Here is an 18,951-nt window from a genome sequence, read left to right as displayed (position 1 = left end):
CGGGAGCAAGGTAGGAGAAGAGGGATGGACGTGGTGATGCGTCTGGGAAAGGACCAGCTGTCCCTGCCGACCTAAGGAGTTCGGGGCCTGGGGCCGAAAGGAGGTGAACCCTTCATTCCTAGGTGCTGAGTTGTGGAGGGTGGAGGGCTTCCTTGGACTCTCCACCCCTTGGAGGTGCCGGGCCTTCTGGCCTCGCCCCTTAGTCATGAATCTCGTGATCTCTCCGGCCAGAGGTTTCTTGGAGACACCACTCAGGCAGGATTGCAGTAACCAGGGCATCAAAGGGACGAAGAGACCCAGTTCCCAGATCGTCCCCATGGTGAGTTATCCAACTTTTGTTGGGTGCTGGAGACCCAGGGAAGTGCTCTATCCCTGGCTTCAGGGATCTCTCAGGTTCATCTCTCGCCCCACAAGGGGCCTCTGCCTGTTGCTGTCTGGAGTTCTGATTCCATGGGCTTTCCCAACATCCATCCTGTACCGTGCGTTTCTTGTGTTTTGGGTGGGATGGCCCACTCCCCAGAGGGAAGTCCACTCTTCCTGAGGAACACAGATTCGCTCGGCTCAATCTGAGGGAAGTGGAGGCCTTTGTGGAAGGTGGTGGGTGGAGTGTGGATGCAGTGGAAGCAGAGCCCGTGCAAGCAGCCGTGTGGTGAAGCAGCCTGAGAACAGAATCCCTGAGAGATGGAGCTGGATCCCTGATCAAACCGTGCCTGAAGGCTGCCCTACCTCTGAACTTTCCTGTTACATGAGCCCCCTAATTGTTCAAGGCAGTTTGACTTGGATTTTCTCACACTTGCACTCCTGATTTTTAATGTAATACATAAATATGAACCACTTTATATGTTTAATATGAATATATAACTATTTAAAAAATAATCCACTGTGGACCTGTCCTAGGCCAGGCTTCATCTACTTTGGGTGAGAAGGGTCATAAAAGTAATGCATTTCAAGACTTCGCTCCTCACTTGCTGGGATTTCTTCTCATTTTTCTAATCTCAAGTCTTAAAGCCATAAGGGCTGTAACCGACTGCCCTGGTATCACAGTGTAGGGAGCAGGCCCAGCTCATTTTAGGACCTCCCTGACTGTCTGGAACCGAACCCCCTGTGTCTCCGAGGTGCACCCGTGACCATGCGCCAGCCCAGGGCTGACCGGGAGGCAGCCTTACCTTCAGGGATTTTGGTCTCCAGCGAGACAGACGTATAAGTAGATAGTAGACCAGGGTGCCATGGAAAGTGCTAGAAATGAGGGGTGAGCCAAGTGCTACTGGAGCCCAGAGGTGAGAGTAACTCTCTTCGCCGGGACAGAACCGGAACTTGGTGAAAATAAACAAGCTCACGTAAGGCAGACAGGTGGCCAGGCTGCCTCTGCTCTCACCACCAATCCCTTTATTAACTGATAGTCACGTTTTTTAAAGCTCGCCCATGAAGGAAAAGGTCTCATCTGGAAGCCCGGAGTCCCCAGGATTTCTCAGATTCGCATTTGGGGGTCCACAGGGACGCTGAGATGTTGACCTGCAGAAGAGGGGGTAGCACTCCTGGCCCAGCCCGGACCCCGTGAGAGCCCCTCCGGGAACCCTCTGAGGTCATCACAGCCTCATTTCCAGTCCCCCCTGCCCTGGATCCAGCCTTGTTCCCCCCGAGTTGCGCCCATTCTGTGGGTGCAGGTGAGCAGGTCCATTATTGTCCTGCTGGCCCTGCTTGGAGAAGGGCCATCCCCTCTCGGCTGCGAGGCCCCTCCTGTGGGGTGGCCGCTAGCCACGTGTGCAGCCGTAACTGCGGCCAGAACCCAGGGAGGGTGAGGGGCGGGCGCTGGGGACACCTGGGGGCTCATCCCGCCCCGCGCAGAAACGCGCGGCCGGGGTGCTGGAATGCCGCCTTCCTGCCCCCGTGTCCAGGGCCATTTGTAAACCCCCGACTTCGATTGTATCTGCAACCCAACTAGCTTCCTTTTTGACACCAAGATGCTTTCTTACGTCTTTCCCAGCCAGAGAGCTCTTACTCGCATGGCTAGGGCGGTATATTAAGAAGCACGTGCGTGGCTGATAACTCTTCTCTGATGAAGGCCACAGCCTCTTAAATTCCTGTCATTTCTACGGGCCTGTTTTTAAATAAAGGACACGGGGTGCCACGCTGCTCGTTCCAAGAGACCTGATCCAAAAGTGGATGCAAATCAGGTGCCCTCCCTCTCAGGATAATTGTAAAATATTATGACGATGATACACACATGCCCATGGAGGAAAGACCCGTCCGAGGACGGCTGCTGTTTGTACTTAATTCCCCTGTAAAAGGACGGATGTTCAACTGGTGACTGGTGATGCCTGGGCAGGGGAAGGGACACCGGCGTGACAAACAGTGTGACTAGAGAAGCAGAGGAAGATGGGCGTGTTCTGGACCCCTAGGACCTGCCTTTATTTATATTTATTTATTTATTTTTGCGGTACGCGGGCCTCTCGCTGCCGTGGTCTCTCCCGTTGCGGAGCACAGGCTCCGGACGCGCAGGCTCAGCGGCCATGGCTCACGGGCCCGTGGGATCTTCCTGGACCGGGGCAGGAACCTGCGTCCCTGCATCGGCAGGCGGACCCCCAACCACTGCGCCACCAGGGAAGCCCCCTATTTTTAAAATTTTATTGCCGTGAACAAGATTTACAAAGAACTTTATTGAAATGGAAATACTGAGTATTTTTTATACTTATTTTCATTTACTACTTTTTCTTTTTTTAAAAATTTTTACTGGAGTATAGTTGATTTACAATGTGGTGTTAGTTTCAGGTGTACAGCAAAGTGAACCAGTTATACATTTACCCACTCTTTTTCAGATTCCTTTCCCATATAGGCCATTACAGAGTACTGAGTAGACTTCCCTGTGCTATACGGTAGGCCCTTATTAGTTACCTATTTTATAGATAGTGGTGTGTATATGTCAATCCCAATCTTCCAATTTATGCCTCCCCCACCCCTTACCCCCTGGTAACCATAAGTTTGTTTTCTTCCTCTGTAACTCTATTTTTGTTTTATAGATAAGTTTGTTTGCACCTTTTTTTTAGATTCCACATATAAGTGATATCATGATATTTGTCTTTCACTTTCTGTCTTATTTCACTCAGTATGACAGTCTCTAGGTCTATCCATGTTGCTGCAAATGGCATTATTTCATTCTTTTTCATGGCTGAGTAATATTCTATTGTATATATGGACCACATCTTCTTTATCCATTCATCCATCGATGGACATTTAGGTTGCTTCCATGTCCTGGCTATTGTAAATAGTGCTGCAATGAACGTTGGGGTGCATGTATCTCTTCGAGTTATGGATTTCTCTGGGTATATGCCCTGGAGTGGGATTGCTGGATCATATGGTAGCTCTAGTTTTCGTTTTTTAAGGACCCTCTGTACTGTTCCCCACAGTGGCTCTGCCTTTATTTAAAAGGCAGTGAATGCAGAGGTAGAGGGTTTACCGTCACCTTCTGCTGAGTGGCCCCAGGACACGCCTATCCCCTTTCTGCGTCTCCTTCTGCCCCGCTTAGAACTGGGTGAAAACCCTTGCCACCAGAGTGCTCTAGTAGCAGACAGGTGGTGGACGCCACAGCCGATGGTCAATGTAAGGGACTTGAAAATGCAAGGATAAAAGGCACCATTATCATATTCCATCGAGAGCTTGTTTTCTAATTCGTACCTAGGTCACCTCCGGGTTGCTCAGAAATGCTTCAGAAGACTGCATCTCACAGGATGGGACTCTCTTCAAAGGCAGTGAGATTCAGGACCTTGCTGCTCACTGTGCGGGTCTGGCACCAGCAGCACCTGGGAAATGCAGACTCCTAGGCCCTTCCCAGACTTGCTGAGTCAGGACATGCATTGCAACAGGTGAGCGTGTGTACAAGAAAGCTGGGGACACAGCACTCTCGAGTGGAAAACAGCCTTGGACCCCGGTCTCTGTTCAACCAGTGACTAAGTGATCTAGGAGAGTCACTTTTCTGTGCTGCGTTTTCCCATCTGTAAAATGGGCATCATTCGCCTTTATCAATTTGGTAGGAAAGAGGTGACGATAGTGACATTGTACTCTAAGCTAACAAATTAGTAAGCGTGTTCCGAGAGGTTACGGAAAGTAGATGCAAAAGTTGACACTCTAAATATTATTCAGTGACGACACTGACGGCGCTTTTATTTTTACTGCTGAGAGAAGGAGCTGTTTTACAGCTGCGGTGACACCAGGGCTCCATCAGCACAACCTCGTTCTGTGTACCCAATGTACCCGGATGTAAGTAATTCTCCAAAAGTTACTTTGATAAAACCCCTCAAGGAGACAATTCAATTTCCAAATGTAAATTCCAACAACATACAGAGGGACCACTATTGCTTCCAGTACCCTGGTGAGAAATGAGGTTTTCTACGAAATGAGATTGCCTTTGACATTCTTGCTGTTCCTGCAAAGGGTTTTTCAATGTTAAAGGAAGCTGTTTCTGTTGGGAAAGGATTTGTTCGTGTAAAGTTGAAAGTTTACGCTTGTTATGCATAAGTTCAAGGAAGACAGAAATGATGTAGAAAGACAGGAATATTCAATGTCGTGTGGCTTTGAAGGGCTGGCTTCCGAGCCTTAATTATGATCCGTCAGTCGTACAGAGGATGAGATTCTCGCCGTGTGAACAGGAGACGCGGACCCACCGCTGTCTCTCCCCACTCGTACCCCCCTCACCCTACAGCGCTTCCCGCTGCCGGTGTGCGCGTCCGGCCACCACAGCACGGAAGCTGCCGGATTCAGAATTCCATTTCAGGTGGAACGGCCAATTCAGTTTCTAGATATTTTGCTGTTACAAACATTGTCCACGTTCTATAGGCAATAACACAAGCAAGTGAAATACTCTGGGGAGAAAAACTCAACACGTGATGATAAAAGTTTTCCTCTATTTGATTTTCATGATTTGATATACAAGAATACATTGATAGGAGAGGAGACCTTCTCTGTAGCATTAAAAGTAAATTGTGGGCATTCAGCCCTTAATTCCGTTGAGTGTTTCTTTTTTTTTTTTTTTCCCCAAAAGGCTGTGTGATATTTAGACGACACAGAATCAAATGACCTGGACACCTAACTTGTGCTGGATTAAAGGGTGTCTTGAGTGCAACACACTTCGGTGGTCAGAACCGTGATATTCTCCTTGGTTTGGTCATCACCTCATCCAACAAAAGATTTATAACAGAGGCCAGTTGTTATTCTGGGACACTTTCAATCAGGCATCTAGGGAAGGACCTCGGCAACTTACAAAAAAACCAGAGATGGCCTGGTGCCCTGGGAAGGAACCTGCCTGTGCTCTGCTTCATTCTCTGTGACCTTGGACAAGGCACCTAATCTTCTTGGATCTGCTTTCTCCATTTATAAAGTGGGTAGAACCACATGGTCCCTTAAATCCCCAATTTTACCATTTACAGGACGATGGAGTCTTATCATCTGTGCCAGGCAGAGCGCGTCCCAGGCTCCCTCCAGGTGTGTGTCTGCCGCCCGCCCCTCCCCTGGGGTCTGGCACACACAGGGCAAGGTAAAGACTTCCAAGCTGGATGCGCTTTCTTCCCTAAACGTGCTTCTGCATCTCCCACCGGCCAGAGAGACCACTCACTCTGGTCATCCTGAGATACGGTTCAGCTCTTTACATGGAAAGGGTAAGGCATGACAGTAGCTGACAATTTATGGACCATTTTGCTGAGGTCTAAGCGCAAATCCATCTTTCATATTGGACGTTGCCACCAGTCAGCAGGGGGTGTTTTAATTATTATTTCATGTTGGCATGAAGACACTGTCAGATAGGGCCCTTCAAAGGAAACTCTTGCTTTGGGGGGCCCTGGGAATCTGTACTTTTGGCCCATGCTTCCCAGCATGTGAGGCATGTCTTGGTTTCCCTAAACTATACTCCATGGAGTACTTACCCTACCGCCTGAGAGATGCAAGACGTGCTTCCCGGCGGGATCTGTGTCTCCCGGGATGCTCTGAGCCAGCGCTGAAGGGCAGGTCTACGGTGAGTAAAGATCGTATCGAGGATGGATACTGGTTTTCTATTTTATATATAGTAGTGTGGATACTTTTAATCCCAAGCTCCTATGGTATCACCCCCCCCTTCCCCTTCGGTAACCGTAAGTTTGTATTCTATGTCTGTGAGTCTATTTCTGTTTTGTAAATAAGTTCCTTTGTATCATTTTTTTAGTACCACATATAAGTGATATCGTATGACATTTGTCTTTCTCTGTCTGACTTACTTCACTTAGTATGATAATCGCTGGGAACATCCATGTTGCTGACAAGGACCTACCAAATAGCAAAGGCAACTATACTCAATATCTTGTAATAACCTACAATGGGAAATAATCTGAAAAAGAATGTGTATATATACATATATATATATGTATGTATATACATTCTTATATACGTATACATACATATATATAGTCAATCACTTTGCTGTACACCTGAAACTAACACAACACTATAAATCAACTATATTTCAATAAAAATTATGAAAAAAGAATAGATGCTAAGACAGTATTTACACCCGGCCACTTTTAGTCTTGTTTTCACATCTCATTAGCTACCCAGATCTGGAGAAAGAATTATACAGAAGACTAAAGCATACAGAATTGAAATATGCACCTTATTTGAGTTTTGTGGAATATCAACTCTCTACTCTCAAGAATTACTTGAACTGATACATACTGGGAAAATACTATTTATTTTGTGTAGCACTTTTTTTTTTTGCCTATGTTCCACAGTTTGCTCATGGTAACAGCAACAAGGTTCTCATGTCAAACATTCTTCCTTTTATAAGTTGAATGACATGATGCTACAGGTCTACTAAATGGAATTCCAAGGTTAAAATGCCCATACCAATGGTACTGAGAATCCAGAGTTTTACATTTTGACTTCTGAAATGTGAGCAGAAATATGATCTTAATTCTGGGCCATGACTAGAAAATTAGTTACAGTAAATCTAACTTAAAAAAAAAACTGCCAACAAACCCCCAAATTAACTAATAAAGTTTGCATAAATTTTGTCTCTAAATAAGTATTATAAATACAAATGATATTAAATAAAACAAGAGAATGGAAAGTATAGAGAACAGTAATTATGAATTCATCAAATCAGGCCATTTGCACCTGGGCTACATTCATAAAACTTGCATTGTAACCCCTAGGAAATTATTATCCACAGTTGATCGTGCTTGGTCTTTTCCTACCATATATTTTCTGAAAGTTGCACGTTGCTCATCTGTTTTTATACAAATCTAAAATATGGTATTTATCCCATATGTACATGTGGTCAATTGATCGAGAAAAACATCTTCAGTACTGAGCACTCCCTGCCCCATTTTAAAGGAAATCCTGACGGTAGTGAATTCACGCTAATTGGGAGCTCTACGAAGGGGTTAAAACGTTACCCATTACAAGTCAGGTGGCCATTATAAATGTTACCCAAATAAAAGCCAGAAACAGGAAGCCAAAAAGCAGGTCCCTACGGCAAGCATGTCTTAAATGATATCATTTGTCAAGTTTCCAGCATCTTGTGGTGGCAAACACACAAAAAGAAGGTCTGTGTTGTACTGAGGACATTACATCCTCATTAGCTGGAATGTTCCTTAAGCACATAATGCAAGATTTTCATTTTAATAAGAAGCAGCTACTTGTCACTGCACTTTCATTAAATACTGAATGTAATACTAATGACCATTTATAGATGCTCCATTCTACTCCTGAGAAACTCCATTCAGATGAAATCATATAATAACAATTTATAGAACATGTCAGGCAAAACTTCTGTGTCATTTCTTTGCAAACTATTCCCTGATCTTTTTTTTTTTTTTTTTTTTTTTTTTAATGCTGAAGTCGGTCAACAGCAGGAGTCATCATCTAAGGGACCTGCAATGACATTGTTGGTATTTTTTTGCATGCAAGACAAATTGGAAGGAAGAGCATTTGGCTTTTTAGAAGTCACAATGGAATGGGAAGGAAGAGTGGGGACTCCCTTGTTTCTTGGCATACTTACTGGAGTCAAGGCTCTCCATCCGCCCAGCCAGAGACCTCCAGGCTGATGTGTAGAGAAGGCTACCCTGAGAACCCAGAAATAATTCATCCACCGTGATCGTTCAGCCCTGGCCCCGTCTCTAAACAAAGACTGACAATTGCTCTGAATTATGGATGTACTTTTTGTGATATGTAATACAGTTCAGAAGAAAGGTGGTGAGAGCACTGTACCATTTCACCTCCCATTAGAGGCTGGTCTTGAACGATAATCCCAGAAGATGAAACTGATGCTGAACTATGACCCTCAATTTACAAATCATTTTTCAGAAGAATAAAAAAAAAAGTTTAAACATATTTTTGGCATTATCTGAACGGGCAGAATCTTTCATGCTTGTTTTCTAAGAATAAATGAAAACAGCATGCACTGTAGTTTCTCAGTGTGGGGAAAGACAGAGCAGGGTTTTCAGATTATATTTTATTTTAAACCTGGGTGTTTGCATTTTTTTTAACAGTGCTGAATTTAGTATATGCCTTCAAAACGTAATCAATTTCTATTCTGTAGCTTAAGGGATCCATCAGTTAAAATGTTGGTCTTTCATCTTTATTACTCTCCCATTAAAATGAGAGAAACCGGGACGCAATTCAGTTTCGAAGAAGCACTTTAGTTGGCGATGTCCTTACTACTCAAGTCTTGACAGAAGAAGAAAACGCGTGATTGCTTGGACTTCACACATCTAGCTGCACAGGAAGCCACTAAGCCTATCAGACAGATACTATGTTAAATTGAATAATATTCTTTGATGAGATGATTTGATTACACGTTTCGCCACTACTGGTCATTCCCCTGCACTTACGTTCATAAAACCTGTCCCCTCCCCTTTGTTTGTGTATCGAAAAGGTAGGCAAAGCCTCCTTCCGTTTTGCTATAGCTGTGAGGTCTGAAAGGGACAGATTAATAACGGAGCAGCACACTGGACCAGCTTCTCTGGTACCCTGAACTAGTAACCCTTTGCTATAATGAGGACACAAAGAGCCTCCCATCAGGCTGCTCCCCTTCTTCATAACTCAAAAGCATCACAGTGGCAATAGCCTCCAGTGCTATTTGTCTTGAGTGCAGTTGTGACACTTCGGCATGATCCATAATTTGGTAGCTATTTACCGTGACATTTCCCTTCAGTGCAGCCATAACATTCAGTGAAGCCATTATTTGGTCCCATTTACCATATAAATTGTATTGTTGTGTATGCATGCTAGCAGCTACATTAGGTACCTGAAAATGAGTAAATCTTGTAAAATAGATACTAACAGCTATTCAGCAGTAAGCCTTGCACCTCAGACAGAAGGAAAGAAAAATTAAATACGGTCACCAAGTTTCCTGGAGCATCTTTTAATTGCTTGTCTATTTATTTAGCATGTTAGAGACGCCGAAACCCAAGGCTTTGAAAAATACTCTGGCGGGCTCTGCCTTCATTAGAAAGGCACGATGGCATTCCCACCTTAATGATGAAAACCGGAGCAGCCTTTGGTGAGCTGAAGGTTAGAATGAAGGCGGATCAGCGGCAGGCTTGATTCAGAGGGGAAGGCGCGGGACTCGTTACTTTCGTGTCTGTGACATCAGGCGATAGTGACAAGAAGCATCTCATTCCACCGGGACACGTGGAGAAGTAAAATGGGAACAGAGCATCAGTGGCTGCTGTACAATTTCCACGATCAGAGATAAAACACACCTTCCGAAAGTCTCTAACACAAAGCACAAGCATTTTTGATCATTTTGGTGCCTACTTTGCACGATGCTATTTGACGCACCCTACTTAGGCTTATGAAGGGTGCTGTTAGGTACCTACAGTGCTTTCCCCTGTATGGCCCGTGTTTTGTTATGTAGACCCTCACTGTGGATGGAGCACATCCTTTTCCCTTTCCCGTGCCTGTATTAAATTTTTAAAGTCCCCTGAATCTCTATAGTTTCCCTTTCCCAAACCTGCTTTTTGTCTATATAAGTTTTCAACACTAATTTTCTTCTTAAGGGAAGAGAAAAATTTTCCATCCTACACGTGCCTCACTGGGATGACTGCGCATAAAAGCCATTAAATGAGAGATGCTTCTTTACAAGAGGTCTGTGCTCACTTAATTTTTTTTCTAATAATCTAACAAAGTCAAAGTTTTGGGAGAATCCCTCCAAATTTCTATTTAGATAGTTGGCTGGTGATTTATAGAAAAAGAAGGGCCATTTCCTGAGAATATGGACTCTGAGAAATGGCTGACTTTTGCTATATCTCTCATTTATTAACAACTCACTAGCATCAGACCAGACCCTTCCAAAGCAAAGAACTCATGAACTATTTTCAAGACCAATTTTAAAATCTCATCAAGCTGAAGACATACTGATTTGATCAGATCTTGCATCAGGAATTAATTTAGTTCCCTGGGACAATAAAATCTGGAATGAGACCGTCCATGAGTAAAGAATTGAATGTAAAGGTTTTACCTCTGTGCCATTGAGGGAAGTTTTATTAGCACATTTTTTTTTTTTTTTTTTTGGCAATGGAGGAGCAAAAAAAAAAAAAAAAGAACGGAAATAAAGAAAAGAGAAAGAGAAATCTATTCATTAGAACTTACTTTTGTTTTAAAAAATATTATCTCTGTTACTAACTAAAAATAAATTGATTTGAGTGATTCTGGGGCATAAAATGTCCATTTTCTTTCTCCTTTTATTTATGCCATTGTCCTGTTTTTACAGCTTACTGTGGACAGAGTGAGGTAATTCAACAACAATTTTTCCAGTGTTTTTTCTCATGTACATATAATCGACGGCCCGGAAGACAGACTCCAGGCCGGTAAACCTGCCCTCTGCAGACAGACCTCCAAGGTCGACCTTACAAACCAGCTCTCCACTCTCATACATCTTAAGCAAGTGGTCCATGGCGGCTCGATACTTAGAAAGGTAATGGTTCAAGAAGAAGCCCTGGATGCTGGCGGATTTCTTCAGCAGTTTGGCTGGTAGTGTTACTGCTTTCACAGGGGACAGGCCAGTAGGAGTCTGGTAGCCAGAGACAAACCCAATCACTATCAAGCGCCCTTTGGTAGCCAAGGCGTCCACAGCCAAGTCAAACATGGCTCCCCCGACGGATTCATACACCACGTCCACACCTCGCGGGTACTCCTGCTTCAGGACAGCGCCCACGTGCTCGCCGTTATAGTTGATGGGACGATCACAGCCAAGAGATTTCAGAAAGGCAGACTTTTCATCAGAAGAGCAAGTTCCAATTACATGGCACTTGGCCTTCTTTGCAAGCTGGACGGCAAACTGGCCGGTCCCCCCAGCTGCTGCGGTCACCAGAACTTTCCTCCCTTCTGATAGCTCTCCGAGCTCTTTCAGGCTGATGTAGGCCGTGGTACCACTCACCAGGAGGGTGAGATACTCGGGTTTCACGGCTGGCACGGGAATGGCCGTGCTGGCAGGCACCACTGTGTACTCGGCAAAAGAGCCAGGTGCCATGTAAGCCACAGCCTGGCCAACTGTGAATGTGGCACTGGAGGAGAGGCCCAAGGCCACCACCTCGCCTACACCTTCGAAACCTGCGTCAAAGGGGGTCTTGACGGAAGGGTCATAGCGGCCGGCTGAATAGTTTATGTCAGATGCATTAACACCAACAAATCTAGAAGAAAACAAACACAAATACATTCAGATGTTTTCTTCATCAAGGCCTTTCTATCCCACTTAGAAAAAGTCCTCTAATCCTGGTGACTGTGGTGGGTGGTGAAGCTATATATTCTGATAGAATTTGAAAAAAACGGTCCTGATATTCAGTTCAAAAAAAAAAAAAGAGAGAGAAATCAAACGAGTATGATTTCAATAGCGATTTGTTAGAGTTTTGGTGTATTTTATTCTTTCATTAGTTTAGGAATAATTTCACATCCTTCTAAACAGCAAGCTATGTACTTCACATGCCATTTATCCCCCTCCGATTCCTTTCAAAAGAGAAAAAAAAAAAAGTTAGGAAGCCCTCTTATACACAAACTTCACTGGAGCTATGAGTTGGAAATTAATTGGCCTCTTAACAAAGATGTTAAAAACAACAGTGGGATAAAATATATTCAAAGAAGTAGATGTGTATTGATTCTGGCAACAATTTAACACTTCAGATAATAATAGTAACGACAATGATATTATTAAAGATTGATGTAACGTGCAAGGTCACTGGCTGTTACACGTTATTGCAGGGGTTGTTTCAGTGTGAGCGAGGCTGCGGCAGATTTTCTTTCTCATGTAACTATGTCCAGCGTGAAAATATGCATTTTGATTAACTGAACAAAAATTGTCTCATAAGGGTAGAGAGATTTTTATGCAACATCCAACATTTTACAGTCCTTCCCAGATGAAAAGGAAAGCAAATCGGCACTATATTTTTCCTCAACAAGAAGCAGAGACGTACTTGATTAATACCAGATGATCATTTTCACTTGGTATCCAGAGTCAATTTAATTGCGAGGCTGGTATTTTTACCAGCTTTTTTTCATCTCAGTATACCTCATAACAGAAATATCCTGATACATAAGGAAAAAAGCCGTCTCCTAAGGATGTCAGGAGGTGGCTGAGACACGTAACGCAGGACCCTAAAAATGTCATTTCCACCTGTAATGAAATGAAAAGGTGGTGGTATCTGGTGGCAGGAGGAAAGCTGGTAAAGTAGGCCATTTTAAAATAATTTACTTTTAATTTAACTTAATAAACCCCAAACTGCCCCATGCAAGGATCCACTTCCACTGTATGATAGACAATGCTTTGCACTTACACATGCGCCCTTATGATTGTGCCCTGTATATCTACACCCTCGAAAGCTCTCTACATCCTGTAGGAATAAGCAAGCAGGAAGCACTTTCCTTCGGGCACGTCCAGCCGCTTTCAGAGGTTAGCAGACACACAGCCTCACTCACACGCTACAGAATTCCATACCCATACGTGGCACACAGTAACGAGAAGCGGGAATAATGATTTTTGGTGGCTTCTCATTTGGCCTTTAATACCAAGATGCCCACGGTCTATTTTTTGGAGTGGGGGGGAGGGGCCCCTACCTTTCCTTTCAATTTACCCAACTCTCCAGGCCTAGTCTTTTTTAAAAAAGGGGCCAGCTTCCTGAGAGCGCGCTTCTGGACCTCACGGAGGGCTGCCAGGGCCGAGCCCAGCTAGATCACCTCTTGGTGCCCTGCTCGAGGCTGCAAAGCCAACTCTATGGAGGCGTCCGCGGGGGTGGGAGCGGTGGGCTGTGCCACAGAGGCTGGGGGCCAGGGCGCATCGCCAGCTCCCTTCTCTTCGTCCCATGGCCCTCGCCCCTCCCGTCTCATCCCCCTCCTTCCCCCCCGCCCCCCCAATCCGGCTGGCGTTTCTACCTTCCCAACCGCAGAGGCCCTTCCCTTGCGGGGAGCCCTTGCCTTGGACTCGGAGGGACGCCCCGGTGGGAGCTGGCCCCTCGGGTCGCCCCCCGCCTCGGAACGGGCGTGCCCTGGGGGGGGCTTCGAGCGGGAAGGCGCTGCTGGAGGAAAACGCAACCCCTGCCGTCTGCCGCCCCGGGCCGTAGTGGCCACTTCCCGGGGAGAGGTGGCAGGACCGAGCAGGGCGCACGCCCGGGAGGAAAGCGGCGGGGAGAGGGCCCCCGCGTGCGTGTGCGCGCGTGTTGGGGTGCTCTGCCGGGAGCTTGAGTTTACCACGGGGCTTTGCTGAAAAGCCCAAATCAAACATTGCGGTGGAGCCCGGCCAGCGCTGGAGCGGTGGCAGGAGGCCGCAGGGCCCGCCGCGCGCCCACTCCACGTCTCCGACTCCCTGCGGCGCCCTCAGTGCGCCCGGGCGAGCCTGCAGGGCGCCCGAAACCAGCGCTTCTGCGGGTGTCTCTTCTCGGAGGTGCCCGGCCTCCGCTGCCCCGCGGCCTCTCCACCGCCACCACCCAGACGCCATCAGTGAGTCCGACTCCCGGAGCGGGCTGGGGTCGCGCAGGTCGCCGCCCAGGCCCGCGACCGTGACCTCGGCCTCCCTGGGCCGAGCGGGGGTCCCGGCGGGCGCGCCCAGCTCGCATCGGCAGCGGAGCTCGGGCCCAGGGGTGGTCAAGTGCGAGGGGAGCCCCGAGCACACGGCGCGCAGGAGCGCAGAGACCGCGGGACAGAAGCCGCCGGCGGCCAGACCGTGACCTTGGCCTCAAAGGCACCCCCATTTTTCGTGTCTCCCCACCCCACCCTGCCGCCCTCTAAAGAGCCTGCGTTGTTGGTGAAGGAATCCCGAGTTCCTACTCGGCTTCGCGCCCCTCGCCCTCTCCAGGGTCGCCCAGCCCCTGGTAAGCATCCCCACCTCTCCCTGGACCCCCGCTTTGACGCTGCGCCGCCGCCGCGGCGGCTGGTGGGCACCCGCCGCTGCCCGGACGCGCCTAGGTTCTTACCTGGGCTTTGGGAAGAGCTGCGCGAGGGTCGGGAGACCGCGCCTTCGGCTGCGTCAGAAACAAGTTCAAGAGCAGCAGGCGCAGTGGGCAAGGGGTCCGGGTCGGGGGAGCAGGGGAAAGGAAGAGCGCGCGAGCGAGAAAAGAAGGAAGGGGAGACGCGCATTGGGACCCTCGCCTTGTACCCCCCTTTAACTTCAAATATGTGCTTTTAATGAGTGCAGGAGTCTAGCGATCCGACGGGCAGACCCACTCAAAAGACTAAAATCGAGGAACCTCACGAAAAAGAATGGGGCGGTGCGGGCTTTCCCCAAATATATACCCTTCCAGAGTCACTCGGTTTATTTATACTAAAAAGTGATGAACCCCTTCGTCATGTTTATTGTGAAACAGGGCAGCCCTCAGAGGGCCTCAGGGAAAGGCTTTTCTCTGAACAAAAACCAAACCTGAAAACTCAAGTCCAGAGCAAAAGCCTTCAATACTGGGAGACAAAGTCGTCCAAACCAGACCTTCCCTTTAAAAAAAGAAAAAAAAAAGAAAGAAAAAGAAAAGGAAGAATGAAGGAAAAAAAGCTTGGCCTGGAGAATCAGCAGAAATAGTTACCCTCCCGTGAGCAACAAACGGTTTATCAAAAACGCCTTCCCCATCCCCCATTTTCTGTTTGCCATTCCTACAAACTCTTTGCTCCATTATCTTACACTTGAGCAGAAAATCGTTAGAAATATTTGGAAACGAAATAATGTGTCACTATCTTACAGAAAAAGCTAAAAATAGTGCGCGAACTGACTTAACCAGAAGGTGTCTTTCTCCCTTCTTTTCTTTTCTGCGGGCTGGGCATCCAGGAAGAGAAGCAAGGTCGTCCTCGTATGTTTGAAACCGGAAGGTGAGAACTGGATAAAGGAACACCGATGACACATTCTGGAGGGATTCTAGGCTCCCCTTCTCACACCTTTCCTAAATGGTAAACCTGATTATCTTAAATCGATGTCTGGCTTAAAAAGCACTTCCCTCACCGTGAATAAAAATTTTGTATTTTCTGTTAAAATGGAATGAGACGTGCAAAAGGTTCCACTGAAAAAAAAAGTCAGACGGAGCACAATTAAAACCCCCAAACACCTTTCCAAACAAGTGAATTTGGGCTGAATCCATTCATTCCAGAGCAGATTTTATTACGATAAAAATAAGAAGCTCTTGCACAAAATTGTCATGCAGTTAATACTGTTTGGGGCGATTTCGTCTAGGATTAAAATGAACCAACCTGCAGCGAATTACTAAGGCTCTATTCTTAAAAAAACAAAAAAACAAAAAACGGTAAAATGCCTCCCTTACTGACACCGTTTGCTAGAATAAAGGATCTTCTCACAATTTGGGGGTGGGAGCAGATTTTCCAACAGAGTAAGGAGAGGGAGAAGCAAAGGTTCCGCCCCTCCCCAGAAGCAGAAAACTCGCCCCATTCTTCTGTTGCGGATTTCAAAGTAGAAGTTAGAAGTCAAGCGTTTAGTATAAATATACTGTTTATATTAAAGGGATTTTTGTCATATGGGGATGGAAGATAGAAGCATGGATCTCCTCCAAATTGAGGAGCTTCCAGCATGGCAGCCGGCGCTCCAGAACTCTGACCACCCAATTCAGGGACCGTCCCCGGTTACCCAAAGCGGGGAAGGGGGGCACAACCGGGGGAGCCGGTGCCCTGGAGGTGGGGAAGCCGGGCGGCCGGGAGCAGCCTCCACGACGGCGCGGGCGGGGGGCCCACCTCTCTGCTGCTGCGAGTGCTGGAACTTCACACCTTCTCCTGCCTGCCCGGCTCAGTCACCCCTCCCCATTTCACACCCTGTTTGCAAAAGGTATTATTTTTCTAAGCAGTCGTGGGTGTGTGTACATCAGTGTTCACCATCACCAGTGCAGTGCATCAGAAAAAAAAAAAAAAAAAAAAAAAGCCTGGGTTAAACTTTGCCTGTTAAGTCTGTTTGGAGGCTTTTCAGTCTGAATCTCATCTCGACTTCCAGCAAATCGCTCGTGTGTTCTGTATGTTCTGCGTGAACACACACGCCTTTCTTTTTAACTTGGTAGGACGCGTCCGGATCTCGACAGCCTTAGCCTTTCAGGGCACGATGAAGTCCTTTGCAGCCCAGTCTCCATCAGTGCAAAATTTTTAAAGGACACACACGGCCCACCGTTTAAGGCACTCCCCGCGCCCACCTCATCCCCAGCCTCCACTCAATCCCGCCCTTGGCTCACTCAATTTCTAAGTTTCCAACAGGTCCCCAGAAGTTTCATGTCATGATCAGAATTCTGAAGTCTTCCAGCCTTGTTTGGAAGGCTGATATGAATCTTTACTAAAATGGACACTTAAGCTTTACCCCAAGCTATTTAGATAAGATGCATTTTGTCCTTCAGTCCTCGCAGGGGACGTGGTCCTTTCTAGCACACCATTTACAACACGGTTACAACCAGAATTTACTTCTCCCTTCGAAAGTACTATTCAACCTGAAATATGCAACACTGGAACACCTCAGACGGGACTGAGCGGGCGGGCGAGTCCTGCTTTTGCCCAGGGAGTAGAGGAACGGGGACCGGCCCGCCTGCAAGCCCGGCTGCCAAGGGACCCACCCGGCAGACCCGCGGGCACGGCTCCGAAGAGTGAGGTCCCTTCCTTCCTGTTGCTTCAGCAGTTACTAAAGATTAGTGAGGTGGAAACACCCTCAGGTGGGAAGTGTGGAGGTGGAAAAGACAGTCCAAAGGTCGGGCAACGACCCGAGCGAGTGTCACCCGAAGGTCTGCAAAACGTGCGGCCCAATGCAACCATGCTCCCACCCCGGCCCCTGCCCAGCCGCCCGGGACGCGCGCCACGCGCCCGTCGGTACGCTGCAGGGCACAGACGACAGTCACACAGCACTGACAACACGCAGACGGCACCGGCGAGGCGCACACCGACACACCCAACGACAGGCTCCGCCATTGCGAGGCGGCTGCCAACCTGGAGCAAACGGGAAAAGCCAGCGGGTCCCCGGCCTCCTTCCTCCAAAGCACGTTACCTAAATGTCGCAGTTTGTGTCCAGGCTGTTCCCGCTCCACCCTAAAGATTATGCGAACGCAGGAGCCGTGGGTGCGCGCGGGTGGGCAGGGCGGGGAGCCTCCCCTTCTGGGTCCCGTCGGTTTTATTTCGGGAGCGGGAGGGGGAGGAGGGAGGGCTGGGGGAGGGGAGGGGAATCCCAAATTAAAATAACCCTCAGTTTTGAGGACGTTCGGTGCCATCGGATATTCACACCAGCAACAGTCACATTACATTCGCCTTCGCCAGATGGCGGCGGGTTCAACTTCCCGGGATCTCGCAAAGTCAGGGTGTGCGCCCGAGCGCGCGCCGGGTGTGGGGACGCAGGCGGGCGCGGGACAGCCCGGGAGCTGCGCAGCGCTGGCCGGGGCCGGGGCCCGGGCCGGAGCCGGGGCGGGGGGCGCGCGCCGGGCTCACCGGTTCCGGACGAGGAGGTCTCCGTCCCCGGGGAGTGGCACCGGGCAGTCCCAGCGCAGGGTGACGGCCTCGCGGAAGTTGGGGCTCAGCCGGGTCACCACCAGCTTCTGCATGGCGCGGGGGATGGCCGAGCCCTGGAAGTCCAGGAAGTGGCGGGAGTACGACATGTCCACGATGGCTCGGGCCCCGGCAAGCGCCAGCCGCAGCATGACCCGCGCCTCCGCCTGCTTTCTGCGCCGCCGCTGGCCGGGGTCGCGCCCAGCCCTGGCCGCTCGGCTTGGCTCCGCGCTGCGGGCGGAGCGGGCGGGTCCGCCCCTCCTCCGGCCCGCGCCCTCCCCTCGGCTCCCCCCCCCCAAGCCTTCCCCACTACGCCTGGCGCCCACTCCCCCCCTCCTGCCCCGCGGGGAGTCAGCGCAGCCCCCGCGGTTCCCGGGGGCGCCACCCCCGCGGTCCGGGCCGGGGGGATCGCTGCCGCTCCGGCCACTGCTCCTTTAATCTTTTTGTTTTGGTTTGAATCTGCTCGGCGCAGACTGGCCAAGGATCTTCTCCGCCCTCCCCCTTCCTCCCGGCGCCCGGGAGGCACCGGATATCCCCACCCTCCCCACGGTCTAAAAGCCGGATTTGACTCCTCTAAAAGGGTGAGGGGGGCGGCGAGGGGACCCGCGCGTCCCGCGATCGCCGCGGCCCACAGCCGGCTGCAGCCCGGGGCGTCCTCAGAGCTGCGCGGCGCCCGGCAGCCGGCGCAGGCGCCTCCCCTTCCCGTGCGAAGCGTTCACTTCCTTGCAAGGTGGTACGAATCAACCCCGAGCGCGGCCAGGGCGGCGGGGCACGGCCAGGGCCCGGGGCCGGGCGGGGAGCCCTGGCCGCCGGGGCGCCCTCAAGGGCACCCAACGCCGGGCGGGGGGCGCCCAGGGCATCCTGCGCCCCAGGCTCTTGGACCCCGTGCCCACAACGCCTTGCCCGCGCCTTCTGCCCTTAGTCTGTCCCGTGCAAGTTGCACGAACTAAGCCGTTTTATTTATTTTGGCCAAGATTTCGTGTTTTTCCATGAATGTTGTAAGTG

General features: G+C 49.1%; 1 protein-coding gene across 3 annotated transcripts; it reads right to left on the bottom strand.

Moving 5' to 3' along the window:
• Window positions 1-10,477: 10,477 nt before the first annotated feature.
• On the bottom strand, window positions 10,478-18,213 carry ZADH2 (zinc binding alcohol dehydrogenase domain containing 2). Of its 3 annotated transcripts, none has more exons than XM_032603395.1 (2): window positions 17,890-18,213; window positions 10,478-11,654 (listed from the first exon to the last, which is right to left on the bottom strand). In XM_032603395.1, exons 1-2 carry the CDS (start codon window positions 18,096-18,098, stop codon window positions 10,730-10,732), a joined length of 1,134 nt encoding a protein of 377 aa, XP_032459286.1. In that variant the 5' UTR covers window positions 18,099-18,213; the 3' UTR covers window positions 10,478-10,729. The 3 variants fall into 3 exon arrangements, with proteins under 3 accessions (XP_032459286.1, XP_032459287.1, XP_032459288.1); XM_032603396.1 differs by lacking the exon at window positions 17,890-18,213 and adding an exon at window positions 17,456-17,622 and having other exon boundaries at window positions 10,682-11,654; XM_032603397.1 differs by lacking the exon at window positions 17,890-18,213 and adding an exon at window positions 14,424-17,442 and having other exon boundaries at window positions 10,682-11,654.
• Between the last annotated feature and the right edge of the window lie 738 nt (window positions 18,214-18,951).

This window comes from Phocoena sinus, chromosome 14 (assembly GCF_008692025.1).
Source record: "Phocoena sinus isolate mPhoSin1 chromosome 14, mPhoSin1.pri, whole genome shotgun sequence".
NCBI lineage: Eukaryota > Metazoa > Chordata > Mammalia > Artiodactyla > Phocoenidae > Phocoena > Phocoena sinus.
The sequence above is the reverse complement of the archived record's forward strand: the minus strand, read 5'-3'. Positions and strand labels throughout refer to the sequence as shown.

Coding starts and splice junctions, on each gene's coding strand:
- ZADH2 (XM_032603395.1), bottom strand. CDS start 18,098: ATGCTGCGGCTGGCGCTTGCCGGGGCCCGAGCCATCGTGGACATGTCG. Junction 11,655..17,889: donor GACCTCCTCGTCCGGAACCG/GTGAGCCCGGCG, acceptor GTTTTCTTCTAG/ATTTGTTGGTGTTAATGCAT.